The sequence below is a fragment of the Dinoponera quadriceps genome, unplaced genomic scaffold (assembly GCF_001313825.1).
Source record: "Dinoponera quadriceps isolate SergipeBrazil2010 unplaced genomic scaffold, ASM131382v1 scaffold1114, whole genome shotgun sequence".
In the NCBI taxonomy this organism is placed as follows: Eukaryota; Metazoa; Arthropoda; class Insecta; order Hymenoptera; family Formicidae; genus Dinoponera; species Dinoponera quadriceps.
In genome coordinates this window covers 12267-37056 of record NW_014555649.1, presented here as the reverse complement: position 1 = coordinate 37056, position 24790 = coordinate 12267, and the positions used below count along the sequence as shown (strand labels likewise).

The 24790-nt window shown below is 41.3% G+C and overlaps 3 protein-coding genes and 1 non-coding gene across 7 annotated transcripts in view; 2 read left to right on the top strand and 2 right to left on the bottom strand.

Annotated features, from left to right (window-relative positions):
- LOC106745104 (protein neuralized) overlaps positions 1–4244 on the top strand; it is a 105268-nt gene extending 101024 nt beyond the window's left edge. For all 4 annotated transcript variants that reach the window (XM_014620383.1, XM_014620380.1, XM_014620384.1 and 1 more), the window contains exon 4: positions 435–4244. In XM_014620383.1, coding sequence (XP_014475869.1) covers positions 435–1581 — 1147 coding nt within the window. In that variant the 3' untranslated portion in view covers positions 1582–4244. The remainder of the gene's footprint in view (positions 1–434) is intronic.
- A 1344-nt stretch (positions 4245–5588) lies between these two features.
- Positions 5589–12081, bottom strand: LOC106745100 (tubulin alpha-1 chain-like). Its single transcript, XM_014620377.1, has 4 exons — positions 11865–12081; positions 8726–9555; positions 8421–8584; positions 5589–5712 (listed from the first exon to the last, which is right to left on the bottom strand). The coding sequence occupies exons 1-4, from the start codon at positions 12037–12039 to the stop codon at positions 5589–5591; spliced, it is 1293 nt and encodes a 430-aa protein (XP_014475863.1). The 5' UTR covers positions 12040–12081.
- A 634-nt stretch (positions 12082–12715) lies between these two features.
- On the top strand, positions 12716–12797 carry Trnas-gcu. Its single transcript has one exon. It is a non-coding gene; the product is annotated as a tRNA-Ser (tRNA).
- A 691-nt stretch (positions 12798–13488) lies between these two features.
- LOC106745102 (ras suppressor protein 1) lies at positions 13489–16341 on the bottom strand. Its single transcript, XM_014620378.1, has 8 exons — positions 16128–16341; positions 15214–15264; positions 14988–15108; positions 14775–14893; positions 14622–14704; positions 14408–14522; positions 13910–14042; positions 13489–13674 (listed from the first exon to the last, which is right to left on the bottom strand). Exons 1-8 carry the CDS (start codon positions 16273–16275, stop codon positions 13590–13592), a joined length of 855 nt encoding a protein of 284 aa, XP_014475864.1. The 5' UTR covers positions 16276–16341; the 3' UTR covers positions 13489–13589.
- Positions 16342–24790: the final 8449 nt, after the last annotated feature.

Below are 24790 nucleotides of genomic sequence, written 5' to 3'. Positions count from 1 at the left end.
GCTGAAGAGCGTCGCTACCGGCGAACGGGCCGCGCACTCAGCGCGATTATTTCGTTCCACTGGTGGAAAGGGTCGCTAAAGCGTGGTCTACAATGAGCAGTAGGAACATGTTCATAAGAAGTAAGAAGAAATAAGAAATTGACCAATCATATTCGAATGTAAGGAGAATAATCTACTGTGATTGGTTAATTTCTTACCCTATCTTCGTGTAAACATACTCCCGCCGCTCAATGTGGACCACGTTGAATCGACACGACTTGCCGCGCGCAGAGGTCGAGAGTCACCGGTCGCGATGAGGGCGTCGGACACGCGATTCGCCGTTCAGCCGCGCTGAACCAATTCGTTGTTTCCACTTTTCACGGTTTCCCAAGAAAACGCCCGTCATTAGCGAGAGCGCCGTCCCGCGGTAACCGCTTCCTGGTTTTCTTTCGCAGCACACGGGGCAGGAACATCCGCTTCAGCAACCAGCAGTGCGTGGCGACGCGCACCGACACGGAATTCTGTCACGGCTACGCCTTCACGAGCCGGCCGTTGCTGCTGGGCGAACGGCTGGTCGTGCAGATCCTCTCCACCGAGCCGATGTACGTAGGCGCCCTCGCGCTCGGCCTGACCTCATGCGATCCCGCGCGGCTCTCTCCGGACGACCTGCCGGACGACAGCGACCTGCTCCTGGACCGTCCCGAGTACTGGGTAGTCTCCAAAGACGTGGCCTCCAGTCCCCAGCCCGGCGACGAGATCGCCTTCACGGTGACGCATTACGGCGAGGTGCAGATGAGCAAGAACGGCGGCCCGCCGAACGTCGTCATGCACGTCGACCAGAGCCTGCAGCTTTGGGCCTTCGTGGACGCTTACGGGAGCACCCAGAGGGTCAGGATGCTGGCCAGCCGACCGACATCCCCGCCACGGCAACGTCAGAGCAACCCTTCGCCGGCCAGTATCGCCCAGCAGCAGCAGCAGCAGCAGCAACAACACTCGAATCACAGCAACGCCGCGACGGAACTCTCCCGATTCTCGGAGATGGTGCAGTTCAAGCCGGCGGTGGGCGGCGGCACCGTTCTGGTCGTCAACCTGCCACCTCAGGCTGGCTACCCTACCCCGCCGCCGCCGCCCACGCCGCAGCCGGTCTACGCGTCGGCGAACGCGCACGGCAGAGGCGCGCAGCAACCGGCGCAGCAGCAACAACCGGCCCAACACCTGCCTTCGTCCACGGCGCCCGCGCCACATCCGGGTTCCTCCAGACAGTCCTCGCCGCCGCTCACCGGCACCATGGCCAGCACCGGCTCGTCCACGTACGTGGACCCGGTCACCTACCAGAGCCTGGACGGCGGCACCCTGACCGCGTCCTCGCACGCTTCGTCCCACTTGCAGCAGTGGAGCGAGAGCCTGCAGCCGACGCTGACCGGCCAGCCGAGCGAATGCTCCATCTGCTACGAGAGGAGCATCGACAGCGTGCTGTACATGTGCGGTCACATGTGCATGTGCTACACCTGCGCGATCCAGCAGTGGCGCGGCAAGGGCGGCGGCCACTGCCCGCTCTGTCGCGCGCCGATCCGCGACGTCATCCGTATCTACCGGTCCTGAACGTCGTCCCGGCCGGGGAGACGAGCGTGAACGTTTCCCCCCCACCGCCGCTCGCGTCCAGATCATCATCGTCGTCATCACCGTGCTTCCGTCGTCGTTTCCTTCCGCGCGTACCCCGCCGCGGTTCATCGGAGTGCTTCTCGCTTCTTCCGCTACCACCAGGACCAGCGTCGGAACAATCGCGAGGCGCCGCTTCCTCACACACTGCCGACGATTTTCGTCGATTGTTTTTTCTACTGAACGCCCGAAGACGAACGCTTCGAAGCGCGCTCATCTCGCCACCCCCCGGGAGCTCTCCGTGAGGCGGGTCGCTCTTCCGCGAACGAGAGAAGCAACGACCGCGCGAGCTGGGCTCGACCGAGCCGAACGTCATTCTCGCGACGCGCCTCTGTCAAGATCGTGTCACTGTCAATTAACGTGCCAATTAAAACGAGGGGCGCGCGGACCACCACCTGCGCGAGGAAAGCAGCGGTGCTTGCTTTCGGGTAATCGCGATCACCACTGCCGCAGTTTGCGAGATCGAGCGAGAACGCGGAGATGAGTCACCGCGAGTTCTATTGTATGAGAACGAAAGTGAGAAAGAGAGAGAGAGAGAGAGAGTGAGAATGTGTATATGTGTTGGAAGGAGAGAGACCAGCGTAATTAGCTGTAGCTGATCGAGTTGCTGCTTGTTGTACCGATGATATCCTGTCAAGTCCTGCCGTGCGAATGCGTGAGACGTGTGCAAGTGAGTGCGAGGATACGCGCAAAAAAGAGATAGATCGATTTTAGATATTTTCACAAGCGACATAATCGTCACTACCATTACCAATTACTATTACTACTATTACCGCTCTGATCTATCGCTATTAGTACTACTACTATTACCACTACTATTACTACTATATTACTACTACTATTACTACTACTATACCGTACTACTCTTCCAGCCTTTTAATTATTTTATTATTTTGCTATTATTATTATTTTTTTTTATTATTAACTCTATCGCTACTATGTATTAATTATTATTATTATTATTATTAGTTATTCGTTCACATTGTGTAATTGTCTTTATTATTCGCGAGCAGCTTCATTTGCCACGATCGCTATTATACTTTCACGATTGCCGAGATTATAGTGATGGTTGGTGAATTAACATAGTCACTATACATATAGCGTGATTATTATTTAATGGACCGTGTGATTACGTTGAACGAACTTTCAGACGCCTGGAGCGCTTCTTCGAAGAACGAGCTCGTGTTCGCGCCCCCCCTCTCCCGCGACGTAAGCGAAGGGAATCTCGTCCGGTTGCGGTTTCAATGGATGAGAGAACGCGAGCGGGCTCTCGAGACACACTCAGATATTGTCCGTTCGCATCTCCTGCCGCGTGTTCGTGCTTCCGTCTCGGACGGTAATACACGAGAGCGCCCGACGTGCGTCGTGTCAGGCAGACCTTTACCAAAGATCCTGATCGTTTCCAGTCTGCGTTACTTCGTCATCCGCACGTTACTTCGCGACAACACCCCGATGATCAGAGACCGCGCAATAAGCGACGAGATCGCTTTCGTTTGATCGACTTTTCTACCTAGTTAACACGTTCGAGACATTCACTCACGTGATCGTCGGAAGATTGCGGAGCATTCCTCAGCGTTGTGAGGATGTTCGCTTCAAGGTGATACAGTCACGATCAGCGAGATGTCTCGAGTCTCTTGTAGACGCACGGGTTTCGCTCGGGAGCAGCAGCGCGCTCGACGAGTCCGCGTGATTATCGCGAGATTTCCTTTTGAATATTTTTCTAATCCGACGGAGTTCGGAACGAAGAGAGGTTAGAAGGAAGTCTCGGTTCCAAGCTCCGCCGCCGGGTTTCCGCGTGGTTCCGCCTCCTCGCGTCGACGAGTCGCGTCAATTCGTTGGGAGAACTCGAGAAAATGATGTCGAGAAAACGGGGCGACGTTGTCTCGTTGATTCCCGGCCGAACTTGAAAGCTTGGCGCTGCTCTTCGGGGCTGTCGTGCCTCGTAGAGGTTTCTTCATTCGTCTTTGTAGGGAGATGAATGAACCTTCGTAGGAAAGATCTCCCGGCAACGGAAACGCGTGCGGCGTCCTTCGACCCTCACGAAAGCGAGAACGTTGGCTGTTTTGCGCGACAATCGTCCGCATTTTATTTCGCGACGCGCCCTTTCCCGAGAAGCGCGAGAGGGGACGGCGAACTTTCTGCGAGTTTGTAGAGATTGAGAGAGAGAGAGAAAGAGTGTGTGTGTTTTTGAACGAGACGAGACGATTTCGAGCCAAAGGCAACGAGGTGTCTGAACCCTTAAGAAAAAGAAAAAAAATTAACTCTTAGCGAGGAGAAGAGGAGGCGATCCTCTCTCGATTATAACTAACGGATGCGCAATAAAGCAGTAGTGAAATCTCTAGTCCAGCGAACGGCGGATTTTAGGCCGCCAATCCAAAAAGATGACGAGCGTGAAGTACGAGGTGTAGAGCTCTGTCCTTCTCCTGGAAATGAACGGAGAAGGAAGAAAGAGAGAGAGGTAGACACACGAAGCGAGAGACAGAGAAAGCGAGAAAGAGTGAGACCGAGAGATTTTATAGATTACGAAAGAGAGAGACGCGAATTATTGCCTGTGCCGAGCCAGACGGCGCGTTCGCGATTTTATTAAAATGAAAAAAAAAATGTTATAACGATAGGGACGATTATTATTATTATTATTATTATTCTATTGGTACGACGAGAATGGGAAAATAGTTCCAGATCGTTGCTAACGAGGTGACAAGGATAGAGCGAGGAGAAATTAGAGAGAGAGAGAGAGAGAGAGAGAGAGAGAGAGAGAGAGAGAGAGAGACGCTCATGGTTAATCATTACACGACGAATGCTTACGATTTACTCATCGTTATCGTCGCGCTCGACGCGATTAGTTGTCGTTTATACCGTTCGTAAGCTTGTCGCCGCGTCTTCGACATATTGTCATTTGCTCTACTTACGTTTCTTACTTTGATCTGCTATATTCGCCCTTATTATTATATTCTTATCAACGTACGACTCTATTGTGCGACTAACGGCTATTTAATTCGACGTTAATTACGGAATGCATATTCGCGAGCGAGAATATCGATGTGTTTCTTTTTCTTTCGTTTTTCGCCTTGCCAACGTCCATATATATATATATATATATATATTTATATTATTATTATATATATATATATATATATACACATATATATATAGGTTTCACTATCCCCCCTCCCGCCCTCTCACGTGTCACACACACACACACACACACACACACACAATAAACAGGTGACAGAGAGAGACAGAGAGACGACAAATACTCGCAATTTTTACACACCGCCATGACAACATATTCTACCACGACCGATGAGGAAGAAAAGGAAAAAGAAAAATTCTACGACGCGATGAGAGTTTCTCCGACCGTAATGTAAAGATACGCCGATGGAAATTTATACATATGTAATATAATTCGTGCGCAGCTGCGTGCTGTTCTACACAATAAAAAGCCTATAATATCTCTGAATCATACGCCGTCTCGTCTTTGCAACCCCTCTCTGCCTTCCTCCAGAATTCTCCCGAGAACTGGGATTTAATATGTGCGACGCACATAAGCAGATATTCGAATCCGCGACTGAAAAATCTCCCATCACGGAGCGAATTCTCTTATTTCTTTCCTTTTTTTTATACAACACGAGGGCGCACTAAGGCGTGTAAATCCGTCGCGAGATCCCGATGGAATCAGTTATTTCGTGGAGAGGACTGAATCCACAGGTATCCCGCGACACGTCTATAATAAAGCGATATACAAAGGACATGTACAGGAGGACAAAACGATGTACAAGTGTATGCGTATAAAATAAAATTGTAAATAAAAAGTCAAAATGAAAAGTGTAAATATATAAAATAAAGAGAGAAAAAACGATCACACGCGACGTTCGTTCATCCCACCGGAGTGCACACGTTCTCGGTGCGTGCGATTCTCGCTGCAAATAAATAAGCTGTCCGAAGGGCTCTTAAAGTTCTTCCTCTCCGATATCAGGAGAATCCGCGGCGACTTCTTTATAGTCTTTCTCCAACGCCGCCAGGTCCTCCCTGGCTTCATTGAACTCGCTCTCGTCCATATTCTCAGCGATGTACCTGACGCGAAGCATTACTATGAAAATCGTACGACGAGACCACGTGGTAAAAGATTTTTAACTGATCGCATGTCGCAAATGACCCGCTCAAATTTTGCTGTTAATTTGACACACTATGTTGAAAAATATCACATTATATCAACAATTAACACAAAATTAATATGTTAATCGACACTGAAGTATAAAATGTGCTATTTTAACACATATATTAATTAATATATTGAAAATCGATGAAACACAAATTGAAATAATACGAGGGTGGATCAAATATAAACGAGCCTTTTTAAATTGTGCGCCCGTCGGTGGCGTAAAGGGTCTGCAATGTTTTGGACAGTGGAGGGGGGTCATGTGGAAGGCAGTAATAATGTTAGCGCGCCACATGCTTCTTACTCTCAGCAGTAATCACGATGAGCGAGAAAAAGGTACACCCCGCAGTTGCACAACGTGTTATTATTACGTTTCTCGTTAACGAAAATATAAATGCTGCTGAAATTCGGCGCCGTTTATTCCCACAATTCGGAGAAAGAACCCTTTCATGGGCTCGAATGAAGTAGTTGTATAACGAATTTAAAAAAGGACGGGAGCGTGTTGAAAACATCCCCGCACCAGCATCACAGCGCAGAACACCGAGGCCGTTTCGAGAACTCATCGAAGGCGATCGGCACTTAACTGCTCTTGAAATCTCTCAGAAACTTCAGTCCGAGCTGCCTATCGGTCAAAAAGGCGCGGCATTCCGATCAGAAGTGTGTTGCTTCTCCATGATAACGTCAGACTCCACACCACAGCAGTAACACAACAAAAATTGGCCGATATGCACTGGACTGTCCTAGAACATCCACCCTACAGCCCAAACCTGTCACCATGCGACTTCCATATGTTTGGGCCATTAAAGGAAGCCCTTGGTGAACAGCGCTTCACAACGAACGAGGAGGTGTAGCAGTTCGTGTGCAATTGGTTTGATACACGTCCGCGAACTTTTTATGATACCGGGATTAAAAAATTACCAAGCCATTGGAGGAAGTGTATAGATAAGATGGGGGATTATGTAGAAAAACAAGAAAAATGTATGGTTTTTTGCAAAAGGCTCGTTTATATTTAATCCACCCTCGTATAAACACAATATGTTAAATTAACATACGGGTATGTTAAAAATAAAAAAAAATTATAACGAGGGCCGATTTTAACACAAGTACAAAATGTTTTTTTATGATGCGCGCCTAATCCTAATCTCGCAAAAATAGGGCACGATGAAAAACATACGGCGTCAGTAGTCAACGCGTAAATTTACACAGTAAGAAATTTTGTATTAATAACTGAAATTTGGTGTTATTTTAACATGGGGGATGTGATAAAAGATAAATAAATATAATGTTAAATTAACAAATTCACTTTGTCAATGTATGTTGTTACCACTTGTCAATATATATTTTAACACATTCCCATGGTAAATTAACACAAAATTTCAAATCGTTTTCAACGCAAATTTTTTACTATGTAGGTTTCGATGTATATCTTTTTATACAGAAAAAAATTAGTTTTAAAGCTCCGGAATAATCACTACGACTTCCTTGTTTAATGACGTCAGAAGTGAAAAAACGGGAGGCCAAGATTTTTTGCGCTATATATTCAAATAAGAGGATATATTCACAAAATGACATTTGTGGTCGATCAAATATACTTGTAAAATTGGACGAAAACTTTTCTTCTACTCGAACAATTAATAAATAGCGGCAAAATTAATTTGAACCTTCTTTTAAAATTAATACGGAACCTTCTTTTCCAATCTCTTTTCTCATGATTCTGTCAATGTTAATTTCACGAATACTTATTGATTATTCGAATAAAAGAAAAGTGTTCGTCTAATTTTACAAGTTTGCTGAATCGATTACAAATATTATTCTGTGGGTACATCGTTTTATTTGGAAATATAACGCAAAATATTTAAGTTTTCTCGTTTCTGACATCATTAAATAACGACTACTGGGCCTTAAATCAAGAACATGGATATTCTCATATATAAGCAAGATTATACATAAGATCTTCCTAGAAGATTTTTAGTCTTGATTTGATTGAATTTGTATTGATGCAAGTATTACTTGAACTCAATTTAGGACTGAAAATCTTTTAAGAAGATTATAATATGTTTACTTATATACGAGAATATCTGTTCTTGATTTAAGACTATTTTTTTCTATACATCTCTTGTACTTTCATCTTATGTGAATAAATACGCGTGATTGGCTATACGTAAAGTGAAAATATAATACTTCCGTGACACCGTTTGATATCATTCGACACGAGATTACCTATCGAGCAGTCTCACTGAGATACATCATGTTTTTATGGGTGAAAGTTATTCAATCCAAAGGAATGCTCACTTTTGTGATTCTCACCATTTTTTGAGATACACAATCGACTCCCTATATAGTAAAAAAATTTGTAATACAGACAATGATACACCGAAATTTTTGTGTTACGTTAACATAGGGAATATGTTAAGAAGTATATACAAATATATAAAGTTAATCTTATATTCAGCTTGCTAACATATTACTTTTTAACATATTTACGCATTAGGTGAAAATATGTTCCGGTGTTAAAAACAAATTCAACCTGTAGTTTTAACATATTCACTTTGGATGGATCGTTTGTATCACAAAATTTACTGTGTAACTTCGCGAAGTGAGAATCTATATCAGGAATATTTACCAGTGCACGAACGCTCGTTTGCTGAACATCAGATCGAATTTCCGATTCAGCCGGCCCCACGCCTCGGCGATGGCTGTGGTGTTCGCCAACATGGCCATGGCTCGTTGCACCTTCGCGAGGTCTCCGCCCGGCACCACAGTTGGCGGCTGATAATTGATCCCTACCTGTCATTCCGACACCGAAGCCGATCAGTCAGTTGAATTTAAGAAAAACCGAGTTAGAAGGGTGAAAATTTCACGATTCGAGTAAATAGTTATTTTACGCCGCCCGAATCGCGAGTCGCGAAAAGGGACCGAACGATTAACCTTGAATCCGGTCGGGCACCAATCGACAAACTGTATCGACCTTTTCGTCTTGATGGTCGCGATAGAGGCGTTCACGTCCTTCGGGACGACGTCGCCTCGGTACAGCAAACAGCAGGCCATGTACTTGCCCCTGCGTGGGTCGCACTTGACCATCTGCATGGCCGGCTCGAAGCAAGCCGAGGTGAGCTCCATCACCGTCAACTGCTCGTGGTAAGCCTTCTCGACGGACACGATCGGCGCGTAAGTCGCCAAGGGGAAGTGTATTCTAGGATAGGGCACGAGGTTGGTCTGGAACTCGGTGAGGTCGACGTTGAGGGCGCCGTCGAATCTCAGCGACGCCGTGATCGACGAGACGATCTGGCCGATCAGCCGATTCAGATTCGTGTAGGTCGGCCGCTCGATGTCGAGATTACGCCGGCAAATGTCGTAGATCGCTTCGTTGTCCACGAGGAACGCGCAGTCCGAGTTCTCCAGGGTGGTGTGGGTCGTCAGGATGGCGTTGTACGGCTCCACCACGGCGGTGGAGATCTGCGGCGAAGGGTAGATGGCGAACTCCAGCTTCGCCTTCTTGCCGTAGTCCGTCGACAGACGGTCCATTAGCAGACTGGCGAAGCCGGAGCCGGTACCGCCGCCGAAAGCGTGGAAGATGAGGAAGCCCTGGAGGCCGCAGCACATGTCGGCTATCTTGCGGATCCGGTCGAGCACCAGGTCGATGATTTCCTTGCCGAGGGTGTAGTGACCGCGCGCGTAATTGTTCGCGGCGTCCTCCTTGCCGGAGATCAGTTGCTCGGGGTGGAACAGCTGGTGGTAGGTTCCCGTGCGCACCTCGTCTGAGGATGAACGATCGATCGATCGACAAGTTCGCGAGATAGAAGAAAATCTTGCAACGAAGAACGAGCAGCTTCGGCATTCCGAATGGAATTCGGAATTTTATTCAACTCAATTGCCGCTCAACCCTTGAAATTTCGCGGAATGAAGTTACTCAAGTAAGAATGAAGACAAAATCTTGTCGAAGTGAAAGTGGCAGAGTTCGGCAGAACGTTTATTTGATAACTGTTGAAAGTTTTCCGCGCTGAGATTGGACTTATTTTTCTAGCGATCTATTCTTTTCAGCTGCACTGTTGAAACAATTTAGAGCGAGACAAGTATATTTTATATCTCGTTCTAACTTATTGTACCAATTCAGCAGTGCAGCTAAAAAGAATAATTTAATCTCAGTATGATGGAAAACTTCAAATAGTTGCAAAATAAATGTTCTGCTGGATGTAGTCAATACCGCCACTCGAAATTGCAAGAATGAACTCAAATTGTTAACCGACATTCAGAATAGAAAAATCTCAGATTCTTATTCCATATGAGCAAAATTAGATAAGTTCATTTTTATTTTTAGCTATTAAGGCTCCGGAGTAGTCGCTGTGACTAGTCTTTGCTTAATGACGTCAGAAGTGAGAAAACGCATGACAAGATTGTTTGCGTTATATTTTCAAATAAAATATTTCAAATAAAAAGATATACCCACAAAATGACATTTGTGATCGATCCAGCACACTTATGAAATTGAACGAACACTTCTTTTATTCGAACAATCAATAAAAATCCAATAAATAGTCGCAAAATTAATTTGACATGGAACTTTATTTTCCAATCTCTTTTCTCATGATTTTGTCAATGTTAATTTTGCGACTATTTATTGATTACTCGAGTAAAAGAAAAGTGCTCGTCCAATTTTACAAGTTTGCTGAATCAATCACAAACATTATTTTGTGGATAAACCTTTTTATTTAAAAGTATAATGCAAAAAATCTTTGCATGTTTTCTCGCGTCTGACGTCATTAAACAAGAACAATCACAGCGATTACTCCGGAGATTTAAATTAATAAAAAAAAAAAAAATTAAAATTAAAAAATTTAAACTAAAAGTTAACTAATTAATTAATTAATTAATTAACTTTTAGTGTAATTTTTTTAATTTTATTTTTTTAATTATATTAATTAATTAATTAATTAGTTAATCTATTAATTAATTAATTAATTAGTTAACTTTTAGTTTAAATTTTTTAATTTTAATTTTTTTTTTTTTTATTAATTTAAATCTCCGGAGTAATCGCTGTGATTGTTCTTGTTTAATGACGTCAGACGCGAGAAAACATGCAAAGATTTTTTGCATTATACTTTTAAATAAAAAGGTTTATCCACAAAATAATGTTTGTGATTGATTCAGCAAACTTGTAAAATTGGACGAGCACTTTTCTTTTACTCGAGTAATNTATATATATTAATTAGTTAACTTTTAGTTTAAATTTTTTAATTTTAATTTTTTTAATTTTTATGTTAAGTTAAAAGTTATGCAATATCATATATGTGTATATATATATATATATATATATATATATAAGTTTTACTTATTATGTGTATATATTTATAAACATATAATAAATAAAACTTTTTTATCACATATTAAATTTATCTGAAATAATGACGAAATAGTCTATCACAAGAAAATATCAATTGTTTTGTGTTCAGGATTCAAGGAAAAAAATTTGTTGATGTTAGTTTTGATTTTTCTTATTTTTTATTAAGCAGCTTAGGGGCAATGATTTTAATATTGACAAATTACTTTAACTTATATAAAAAAGTTAATAAATTAAAGTTAAATATATTTTAAATAACTAGTTTAAATTAAAGGTTAACTCACTTAAGATTAACTAAGATTAACTAAATTAAGTTAAAAGTTATTAACTTTTTAACTTCATAAATTAATTTTTTTTTAGCGGTACGTGAGTACTAGACATGATGTGGTCTGTAAATAGGCCGCATGATGCGTAGGTTTCTCCCCGGGAAATATCGGACTACCCTATACATTAACTTTTAATTGATCAATTAGTTATTACCCAACCTTGAATACGAGCGAATTTCTATCAATTAGAGTGAATTCGTTCCTCTTATGATGCAGGTAATAAAATCACTCTGCAATGTCGAATAAAAGTATCCACTTAATAATTCAGAATAGAAAATTTACCTTGTACGAGTAAAAAGTCGCTTGAATTCAAGTAGCTCGGCTGTAACTCTATTTTTCAAGCGGAATTCCGCCCGAACATATTATAGAGAACGTTATCACTCGGACATCATGAACAATTTACCTATCACTGTGGGTTCGAGGTCGAGGAAGACGGCTCGGGGCACGTATTTGCCGCCGCCGGTCTCGCTGAAGAAAGTCTGAAAGCCTTCGTCGCTCGCGCAATTTTGCGGCGGCAGCATACCGTCGGGTTGTATGCCGTGTTCCAGACAATACAGCTCCCAACAGGCGTTGCCCATCTGCACGCCTCCTTGGCCGATGTGTACTGAGAGTACCTCACGCTGTCGTTTTTTTTTTTTTCGGATCGAATTAGCCTATCTTATCGGACATCTGTCTCGCAATTGCTTCGGTATAATTGTGACTTCCGAACGTCCTACGTCCGGAATCATTACGAGATCGGGATACCCGTTTCGCCCGTTTTTGATTTAGTGGTTGCAAACCGCGAGAAAATGCGAGACCGGTAATCGTCGAATTATTTCATTGATTTTACGATATATGCGATATTTACCATATTGGGAACGGAGAATTGATTTGCAGCCGGAGGTGGGATAAACGAACAACGTTGGATGGTCGGGCGTCGAGATCGAACTGACGAGACGATATGTTTTGTGTTTTTGTTTACGTTGCCCGGAGAAACGACAGGAATCAGCATGAGAATCTAGGAGGCTTGAGTAAACATTTTTTTTTCGAAGCAAAATAAGCATGTGCGCCGCGTTACAAAAAATTCAAATCGATTGAGAAGGAATGAGGGGATTTCGCGACTCGCTACGGAATGGAAGGCGTGGTTTCCGTTAGTTAAAAGTTACGTATGCGAATTTAACAATAAATCTCGCCTCGACAGGCTGAAAAAGAATTTTGCATTAACAAAGGGTTGCCACCCCCGTACCAGGTGCATTTTTGGATACTGCAATCGTGGACGAGGTGGCCGAGAGGTTAAGGCGTTGGACTGCTAATCCAATGTGCTCTGCACGCGTGGGTTCGAATCCCATCCTCGTCGATAAACTTTTTTTGTCGCACTCAAGGAAATGCTTTTGTAGTCTAGGAACGTATCTGAGAGTCGATGAATCGTTGACACCATACGTAAAAACTCGTAACTGCAAGTAAAAAGAAACTAAAAATCAAAAACGCGGAGAGTACTATGGAGAGAATATAAATTTTTCGTATATTTCTTTTTTCTTGGAGTTACATATTAATTAATAATACATGCGTATATATATGCGTATATGTTACTTCAATAAACAATTAGAAAATTTATAACAATATAAATGCGTATATTATTGTTTCTTGTTATCATCGAACCTATTCTAAAAGGCACCGATTAGCACTTGGACATTGGACTTAGCTTTTTATCCGGGAAAACATTTCTTATATATAAATATATACAGAATATGTCTATACATATATAATTATATATTAATATATATATGTATAATCATATACATAATTCGTAATATGTATTTTTATATACGCGTTTATATATAATCATATATAACTGTATATCTCTCTCTCTCTCTCTCTCTCTCTCTCTCTCTCTTTTTCTCCCTCTCTATATCATCGCTTCATATATAATTATATACAGTTATATATAATTATACCTAATTATATATAATTATATTTAATTCTATAAAATATAGAAAATTTTTTCCCAGGTAATTAATCGTATTACTCATAAATTAATAACNATATGGCTTGCGAAAATAGTATCTTCATTCGAGACTATTATGTTATTATTCGAGATAATATATTTGATTAATACGTGACCGAACACACACAGCATATACGTGGCGCATCAACGTGCGCGCGAAATTTTCTTGCTCTTGTCGTTCTCGATGGGCGGTGGCGGTCCTTTGGCGTTTTGGTGTCGACTGTACACGCTGCAAAAAGCGACAGGTGACGTCGAAAAACTCATCTTTCGCGTCTACGTTTCACCTGATCAATAACTACGTCAATCTTCTCAAATCGCACACGCCGACGACGACGACGACGACGAAGAGAAAAAAGAATTCGCGAGAAAATGGTGCACGCGCGATTCGAGACGACTGACGTAGCTGTCGATCGTCCTTGATGATCGTCGGGACGATCAGATCTGATGATGATACGGGCACTTACTATCGATAAGTTTCCGACCGGATGTAGTCCATAACGTGAGATATGCCCACTTGCAGCTGGTCGCCGATTGGGGTGACCCACGGGTTGAACTCCATCCGGAACACCGCCTTGTTACCCACCAGATCCAAGTTCCCTGCGAGAACATCGACTAATAATAACAATAATAATCTTTACTAACGGGGTGCTCTTTTAGTACACAGAAAATGTAATTTCGCAAATAGAAAGACAGTGAAAAACAACACAGGTTTTTATAGACGCAATTTATACAAAGATTTGCAGAATGGAACGTCGAAAAACGGATGGTGTCAGAGAGAAATTTAAAAAGTCAGAGACCGAATTCGCAACTAAGCAGAATTTATTTAAGTTATAGTCAAGTTAAAAAAAAGAATACGAAATATCCGCTTCATCGCCACCGTCGCGATCGATCGAGTCGCTTAACACGTTTGCCTCTATCTATCTATTTATCTGTTTTTCTTATCTATTTATCTATCTATCTACCTATTTCGGGCGGCAGCACCGTCAAACGATTGCCCTGGATATGCAACTCCCTGAGACGAGTCAGCTCCCCAATCTCTTTCGGCAACTCGACCAGATCATTCTCCCTCAGCACGAGCTAAAAACAGACATCAATCAAGAGACTCGCACGTAAATGAACCCTTTTCGCGAGGAATGAGGAAAAAATGAGGATGAATCATAAAAGGGGGATTCTTACAATTTGGAGATTCTTCAGCTGGCCGATTTCGGGCGGCAAGTACTCGAAATCGTTATCGGCCAAATAGAGAGCTCTTAGGGTCTCTGAGGAGAAGAGAAAAATTAAAACGCGCGATTCGCGAGGAAATTACGATCGGTCGACCCTAAGACTAACCCATCATGAAGAAGTTGCCGGGCAGATTCTTCTCGCTGAGATTGTTGTACGTGAGATCCAACACCTCTAGGACCGGAAACGCGCCGAAGCCGCGGGGAAGCACATCCAATCGGTTCATTCTGCGATTCGAAAGAAAACGGGTGGGTGTTCGTCGCGCGACGATTTTAGTTAATAAAGTGCGCGCACGCGTTTTTACGGAAGCCGTTTACCGACCCGACGTTGAGGATCCGCAACTTCGGCATTTGCGACAGCGAGATGGGCAGCTCGGTGATGTGATTGTTGAAGAGATTCAAAATTTCCAGGTTGACCAGATTTGCGAGACCCGGTGGCACCGCTGTGTATTACCGGAAAAAAGCGGTCGTCGGCGTGATCAATCGATTCGGACGGATGCAATGTAGCGTTAACATTCCGCATGCGGAGAATTACGTAAGGGCTTTACCTTGAATCTTATTGTGACTTAACGTCAGCCTCGTTACATTGATCATGTTCACTGAAACACAATGACATGATAAAGCCCGGCCTCATTTCGGATTTGTTGCGAAGCGTCAAGAAAAGAGAAGAATGTTTTACCGTATTACCGTGAGAAAATTTAATGTACATAATATTGAAGTATTTTTTTAAGTAACGAGATAAAAAAATAGTTAATATTATATACATATATGTATAATTTTTTTTGTGTAAAACGTATTTTTATACAAAATTATTTCGACTTTATTTATATATTAAAACAATTGGTATTGCAATACATTTGAAATAATAAAAACAATTATATATATTATATATAGAGTTGAATATTTAAAAAATATATGATATTACAATACCATTAAATAATATTATTTTTTAAATAATATTGGGGGTGGACATATAACCATCTATTAATATTCCGGAAATATTACTTAATATTGAATAATATTACGCGCTTATAGGGTATGTGTCATTGAAGTGTTTGCTAGTCATTTATCCATTTTAGTTAATTTCTCATATCTAGATAATTTTAGCTACGACTGCAAGACTATTTTTCTAGCGCGTTCTCGTATCTCATTCTGTATTCCTTTTATTGTATCTTAAACCATAATTAATTCCTAACATCTCAGTTCTAATTCCCCGTATATTTAATTCCTTCTTCCTTATTCCTTTCATCGCGTCCGAGCCTACATATTTTGTTTGTCGTTCGCGCGCACAACTCTGGAGTTGTCAAAATTCAAACGGAGAACGCGAGCGCGCATGCGCCGGCACGCCCACGTGGTCAGAGCGAGGAATGGCCGCGGGTCGCTCGCTCGCTCGCTCGAAAAACCAGCCGCGACAAGTTGCCTAATTTGGCGATCGGCGCGCGATGATGTCGGATGAACTCACGCAATCCCGGCATCTCCTCGAACGTCCCGATGCCCTTATCCGCGAGATCCAGCTCGGGATTCTGGATCTCCCGCGCCTCGTCCAGCACCTTCTTCGCCTTTGACATCTTCCCCGCAGGAATACACGACACTGGCGCGGCCTGATTCATCGCGCGGCAACACACACGCGTCGTCGGAGGGGTATATCCGCGAGACCGATGCGTGTTTCCCGTCCCCCGGACGATGCGTCATCGACTACTCCGGCGCACTCTATTTTATCATCCCGACCGACGGGAACCGGCACACGTTAGATGGCAGCTGCTGTACTTTCAACGTGTCCGGCCAGACGACTTCCTTCACGAGCGACATGAGCGGCCGCGACCAGAAGTCTTTTTCCACTTGATCCAGCCGTCCGTCTGACCAGGGTCTTTTTCTACTTAAACCCATCCAGTTGACCAGCTTCCTTTCTAACACTTTGATTCGAATTTTTCCCCGTTCTTCAGAAATCACGTGAGCTCTTTTTATCCTTTCTTCTCTCTAAATTCAACGTTTAACGTTTTAAATTCAGAATTTAAAAAATTGGTCTATTTGGACAAATTCTGTGATTTAAAAAGAAAAAAACTTATCTTTTTACTTGTGCATTTAGTGTTCTTTGAGGCGGAAAAGAAGAGAGATTGCACGGGAGAAAAGAATTAGCCGTCCATGTAATACAACTGAAATTTAGTTATCAGATCTAGTTTTCAGCTGTGAGGACTAAAAATTAGACGCAAGGACAAAAAGGATCAGCTGAATTAACTAAATTTCAGTCGCATCATATGGACTAATTTTCACCTGTGGGAGTTAGTTTTCAAGCGTGGGTTGAGCTAAGTTCTCTTTTCCGCGTAGAAATTAGGAGAACGGTATTCTCCCATTTTAATCCCATTTTAAGACTAAGTCTTTAGATTATCTTTGGACGCTTTTCCACGGGCAAGCAATCGGCGCGCGGATCGTTCGGATTCGATCGGCGATAATAAATCGCGCGCAATTACAACGCGATCGCGCGGAGACGAGCCGCGGATGGCATCGCGCGGGCGCGCGCGCACGCGCGTGGTTTTAATAAACTGGTTTTAATAATGTTCTGGGATTTTTGCCGCTCGTCGCTTGCGGTTGAAACCGGAGCGGCGCGCATTCCGGTGCCGAGCGATGCACGATCGGCGACATTAAAGATAACAGGGAAGGAAATTCTCGCGAGGCTTGGGATAAGATCTGGAGCGCGCGCGAGAGACGCACACGAGTATATCCGCATATATCGAAAATTACGGCACGAACGCTCGGCCTCCTTCGGCCTCCGCCTTTGTGGCGCGTCCGCGCCTGCTGATTCGTCGATTTAGAAAATAGCCGCTGTTAAAGCCCGGCCGGAGGATAACGCGTCTACCCTTTCTCGTCGATGATAATAAACGGCGCGGCGGTTTATTTCGCTTCCGCGAGATAAGCTGAGCGAGATTAATGTCGCGCGCACTTGCTCGCGTACCGAAATTACGAAAATTCAACGCCCGATTATGTCATCAAGGTAACTACGAGCTATTCTCCCCCGATCCGGGAATCGTCGATCCATCTCAGGGAGAAAGATCAGAGCCCGTATTCTGGGCACACAGCGAAACATCAGGCCTGGAAATTTTATTTCAAGTTCTTCGAATTTCTGAACATTGATACATTATATTCGAATAGTGAAATTTTTAGATGTGAAAATTTGAAATTGGGATATTCGAATATTCGGACATTTGAAAACTCGAGAATTCGAATATTTGAATATTTGAAAATTCGGATATTCGAATGTTTGAATATTCAAAATTTCAGGAACTATTTTTAGAAAGTACACGTGTTCACTTTATAAGCATAATAAATCGTATTTACTGACTTAAAGAATATTATTTTTTCTTGCATTGCGTTATGCTGTTACATATTATGGCAAAATTTGCATTTATATAAAAATCAAATTAATGAGATTTATTATTTATTATTTGTGCTTTCTTCCTTCACTTCATGTTAAACTAAACAAATACAAATCTTAGAATTATACTAAAAATATCCAAATAACATGTTTAAAAGATGTCTCGAAGATGTCTTTTGGACGATCTCATTGTCTGAAACGTCTTTACGACATCTTAGGACGCTTTAATGTTATCCGGGTTAAATTAATACTCTAATAATACAGTATTTTGTTGAACTCTCCGAAATTGGTTCCATTAACAACTTCGATGTTCCGAAACATCGAATAGAGTACGAAACTTCAAGTAATTCGTCTACGAATCTTCGAACTTGATCGTTAAATGTCGAATTATGTCGAAGTTTCGAAAATGTCGAATAATTCTAGCCCTACTAAATATACTTTTTTGATTCTCAAACTGAAATCATCATACATTCATATCAGAGAAACTTGGAACTTGAAATTAGGCAGCCATATTCCGATAAATATCAAGTAACAATATCAAGTAAAAATAACATTATATCAATATAACAATATAACATTATATCAATATAACAATTTCCCACTGAACAAGTTTAATGTAACACGTGTTGTACGCGACAGTTACATTGTTGAATGAAAAATTATTAAATATTGATATAACGTTGTTTGTAGTCGGTGTTTAACGTTAAATGCGCCTGCACGGAATAAATTGTCACACGGAAAAAAAAGTTAGTCTTAAATAAAAAATAGATATTCTCATATATAAGCCGGAATATCATAATCTTCTTAGGAGACTTTTAGTCTTGATTGAATTTATATTGATGCAAGTATCACTTGAATTCAATTCAAGACTAAAAATCTTCTAAGAAGATTGTTATATTCTTGCTTATATATGAGAATATCTATTCTTGATTAAGGACTAATTTCTTTTTCCGTGCAGGCGTGTATTTTTCCCGACTTATCGTGCAACGCGAGAATCATTTTTCATCATCGAGAGATTGGAGCGTGACTGCGAGAACATTGCTGCGATACAGTTTCCCATCAACGAGTGGAATGCGTGGATAAAAAGAGAAAGAAAGAGAGAGAGAGAGAGAGAGAGGGAGAGGAGGGAAAGAGGGAGAGACAGTTATCGAGAGTTCGCTGGTAGCATTTCCGAAAACTATAAATATCTCGTCAGCGGCGATGATCTGGCGAACGGCCGGCTCTCGCTTCCTCCACGTGCGTCGGTTTTCTCCGTTATCGGCGAGCAGACCGCGGTAACAGGGGCAGACTAAAAGTACGAGGAGAGTGTGGCGCCAAACAGCACCCGAGGGCTCGTAAGGTTAGCGACCTTGGCGTGCACGTAAAGGCAAAGGACAGGACAGGCAAGCCGCCGCACGGCCAGGCGACGCACGGGGAGGAAAAGGCGGCCCACCTCTTCGAGCATCCATCATTGCTATCCAGCAATCAGTGCCAAGCAACATTATCGGTCAATTTACTGACGCCGTGACCGGTCTCGCTGCGCCGCACCGGCGCGGAAAAAGCAAATCTCGTTACTGCAACGAGGGAGAGAACGAGAGAGAGAGAGAGAGAGAGAGAACCAATTGCCTTTCCAATGCAACGCAACGCAACGCAATGCAACGCGACGTGATGCGACACAATGCAACAGCACTGTCCTCCATACAACGATCTGTAACGAGGAAAAGCAAGTTACACGATATAGAAGAAAAGTATTAAGATCGGCCACATCAGACCCTGAAACTATATTAAAGGTATAGAATTAAATTTTATATGCGTGGATGCAAAGCAGGCAATATTTCTCTACCAAAATACATTATAGTTCTTGGAAAATTGTTATGTTTTGCAAATAATTGCTTTTTAAGAAGTTAGAGAAATGACGTTTCGAGAAGGTAGACCCGAAAATCGACATATCCATGATACCTGCCAGGAAATTGTCCAAAAGTGAAATAAAAACATTGAAAATTACATTATTTTGGATATTTATTATTATTATCCTTGCATGTGTTATCTTTAATCGTACATGTTTTTTATTATGTAGAAAAGGTTGTTCTGATTTTTTCTTGCCGACTAAAGAAACAATACTAAACATGGGAAAATCAGTCACCGGTAGCTTTGACTATAGCTGTGTTCCAAAATTATTCAGCAAACGCTGAAAATCTATAGTTCATAGTTACGTATACTATAGACTTTCTGCACTGGGAGTGAATATTGGAATGCAACCTATATTCTGTGAGATGACATTTCACAGCAAAGTTGAGACATGTCGATCGAAAGTCCAGTAAACTCAGATATATCGGTTCACTGAACAACCTAACCTTAATCTTTCTCGCGTGATTCAGTAACAGAGGATAAAGATTGGTACAAAATCCAAAGTGATTTAAAATGCTTTAAATTTACGTTATAACAGTATTGTCCAATAAATTAAAATATATAAACTTATCGCTAATCTATTACTTAAAAACTTATAAAAAAGATATCTCGAAAACAACTTCAATATATCGAAAAATCAGTTAACGCTAATAATATAACCAAATGCATTTGTAAACAGAAACTGCTGCTTCAGCTCCGTACTGTACGCAGTAGACGAAGTTCATATACTGTTCGATCGAATTCTGTACTTTATAACCATAAAATATATATTAGTATGTCCATTTTCCATTTATATATTAGCTTTGGTATTCTTCCTCTAATTATTCCTCCAAAAGAGTATTTTACAAAATTTAAGCCGCTTTGAGTTGCAAACATATTAATATCTGTGAGATTTAATTATTGTTTCAGGATAATTTGAACCCAAGGAACTCAAACAATTTAAAATCAATATTTTCCGACCAGCTGTTTTCTCTGAAAAATAGTCGGAATGTCTATCTTGAGTGATGCTTGGCGTACACCTGATGAATCATATTTTAACGGGAATCATTTTCAACGATTTGAACTTTTGGCAACAATATCTTATCTTTGTTTTTCATTTTTTATTTATTATTATTTTTAATTAATTAATTTAAAAGATGAGACAATAAATTAAAAAGGTGTTTTGCAAGGTTATTTCCATCCTCAACCTACCTCCGGGAGATGATAGGTGATGGCTGAAATTATTTTCTGAAAGACAAAAATCCAAACTATATTTCAGTAACAAAATCCGGACCAGAATTTACCTTCATCGCAGATAAAGAAATTTTTGAAAATAAGTAAATTTACTGTCCCTACACAGAGAAAAAGGTTTTTTTAGATTTAATATTTCCATTTATTTGACTAAAATTTGTTTCATAGAAACAACATATACAACATATTATTTGTTCGAGTAAAAATTGTATTGTCTCATTCAAGAAAACTCTATTATTTAACAGAGAGAACGCTATTATTTGAAATAATATCTCTTAATCAAATAAAATATTATTTGGTCACAATAAATATGTGAAATGAAACAATTTAATTTCTATATAAGAAAATTATCTTTTGCTTCAAAAAGATAAAGATACATATTCGTTGAAGAGTCTAACAATCGTATTTGTTAATCGAAACATGAGTTTCTTTGATGCATGCCGATGATGAAATTTGTTTATACGCAATAAAATTTATTAAATTTGAAGACATCTTTTTCTCAGTGTATATAGGAAAAGAGGAACGAAGTAGATTAATGGAGATTTTTATTGGAATTGAGATATCTCTATCGTTCGAATCTGAAGCGAAAAATGAGGCGTCCTTCAGCTTCTTCCGCGAAAAAGGAAAGAATTCGTGAAATGCAATTTGAGCACTCGAACTGCATCGGAGTCTGTTCGTACCGGCCCGTCAATCGTCAGCTTCTTTCCGCAACCTTTATTTCCCTCGGTCAAAAAGTTTTTATCTCGCCAGTGTCTTTTCATTGTGACGAAAATTGTGCGTCGCTCGGGAAATCGCGTAACGCGCGTCCTCGGACGAGTTTAACAGCGACGGAGGAAGGAAGAGAGCACGTGTGTGCCGCGCATGTCGCACGTGCGTTCGCACGCGTGCATGAGCTACACGAGGAGAAGCGAGGGTGGGTGGACAAGAGGCGAGTGAGGGAAGAGAGAGAAAGAGAGCATAGAGAGAGAGAGAGAGAGAAAGAGAGAGGCTTACGCAGGCTCCACCGTCCGCGAGGGATATTCAGTGCAACGTATAAAAGCCCGTTATTCTCGGAGACCAGTGTGCGGCTGCACACGTGTGCGTGTACATTAGTATGGTGCACGCTATAAATAGACGTAGCAGACCTCAGAGATTCTAAGTTCCCCGCCTCCTTTCATACGCGACCGCGGCCGATAGCGCGGAGGAGCGGAAAACTTGTCCGTATCTTTGGCGCGTCGAACCTCGAAATTGAAGAATTAATTAAACGAATTTAATGAATTGATGATCGACCGCGCGAAAGAAGGAGAGAGAGACAGAGAGAGAGAAAGAGAGCGAGAGAAGGAGGAGAGGGGGAAGAGCGAAGAACTTGCTCGGCTTTTTCGTTTCACCGCGTCTCATGAATTCAACAGACTCTGCGCAAAATAAGCGTTCAACGTATATAAATAAACGGGTGACGAGCGTCTTCGAGAGAAGGACGATTTCGTCAGATTAATTGAATCGATTGCGGGACCGTCATTCCCGAGATAAACGAGTTTCAGTAGCGCCGCTCCGTGTAACTTTGACGAGCGTGATGTGCGTCGGGAAATGGTTCGTCGCGGTCAATCGCGAGTCTTCGCGAGGGAGTTTCACCGGAGATTGATAATCGACGGTGACGAGCGATCTCGCCGACGACGACGACGACGAGGCGACCGAGCTGAAGCGAGACGCCCGAGGATGTCCCCTCGAATCTATGCTTCCTGTGCCACTTCCCAGAAACGAAGCGCCTCGGTTTGAGCCCCGCATGTCCGCGTGTTAATAAGGCGTCGATGTAACCATGCAATTTAAAGTGCCATTTTCGCGGCGCGCGAGCCGTTATGAGATACCGGTGCAACCAACCGACCGACCGACCGACCGACCGATACCGAGCAGTTTCTGTTTTCGGCAATGAGGATGTCAGACGAGTTACGACACCGCTGGAGCGGGCAGGTGTCGGCTGCAGGAAGAGGCCGCGAGCCACCTCGTTTCTTTCGTTTTGCTGCGCTGCGCGCCGTCATCGATCGCTTCGACGCGAGTTCGTTGGCAAAGCGAGAGTCTAACGAATCTCCTCTCCGACCTCTGGATCTCTAGGATTCGTCGGAGAACTGGCACGAAACTACTCGCTTCTGAGACCCGGAGTCGTCCAGCGAGGGTTTCTTTCTTCGATACTTGTTCGAGGCAGGTCGTGAATTTTTAAAGAGGTTCCAGCTAGTTTGATCAAATATGAGATAAACATATGACATATACATGATACGAAAGTTAAATCGACTAACAATGCGCAACAGAAATTTCAATAATCTTTACCGCACCGTTTCTAAGATATTTAATTATAAACTTAATAATGTACTTTATAATATAATTTATAATGTTATAAATTTCATCGAATTTGACACATTTGTGTATAAAATGGAAGTTTAAAAAACTATTGTAAAAACTATTGTAATATTAAAAATTAATATACAGATATAGACAAATTTCAAAATTATTGACTGTTTTGTTTTGAAAATACCGTGGAAAGTTCATAATTTATAGTAATATTCAAGATATATACACATATATGTAAGCATATATTTAAACATTTATATACTTTTTTCTGCATTTCTATTAGATTGATTGATGTATAAATATATTAATAAGAAAAATAATATTTTCATATTTGTAATATTGTATGTATACATTTAAACCTCAGCTTCGTTTTAAATTATCATTTATTATTTGATTAAAGTGCAATAAATATATAGAAAAGAAATGTTGCTTGACAAATAATAAAATTATAAGAGACCCCCTTATGCGCCATTGGAAATACGGCACTCAGTGCTAGAACCTCTTTAAATTATGATTTTAGAGAACACAGAGATTAATTTTATCGAGTTTAACGAGATCAATCTTGTTCGTAACGATATTGTTAGATAATGCCGGATGTCGGCTCGAGACATTTCAAGAAGCAGATAATATGAGTTAACAAATTTCGTATCATAAATTGTATCCTTGAATTTCAATTTTTAAAAAATTTTTTTATGTATTGAAACAAAAAATAACAATAAAATTATTTAGTTATATCGTGGTGGAAATATATGCAGTTTTTCTAGACACTCATCCAGTTACTGTTTAATATTAATGCATTCTCATTGTAGTTGTAACAATATTGCGTAAGAAATGTATAAGAATTGATAGAGCTTTTATTCAGAGATATTTCTAAGGCAAAACTGCCCATTTCATGAGCAATAAGTTTGCTTATTAATCAATTAAATCGTTTTTTATTCATTTATTGTTCTGTTTTTGTTTAGTAAACAAGTTCAGATTTTGCGCATCTTTTGTGCGCAGGAAAAGCGTTATATCTTGAATGGGTTCTCAAATAGTTTTACTTCTCATTTATTAGACAGAAGTTAATAAACTGTCCAGCAATTGCTCCAAAACTGCATGAACTTTTTATCTAAGAAAGTTTGAAAAATATAGGCAATATTTTAATTATTATAATAAATTATAAGATAAATATGAAATATAAAAATAAAATAATAAAAGATATTTTTACAATAATTTCTTATTTTTATATTTTATATTGTCGGAAAAATTGAAATTCCTTTTAAATATTATATTATTAGGTGTTTTTTTCTATAACTTTGAAACCTTGAAGAATGTTATAA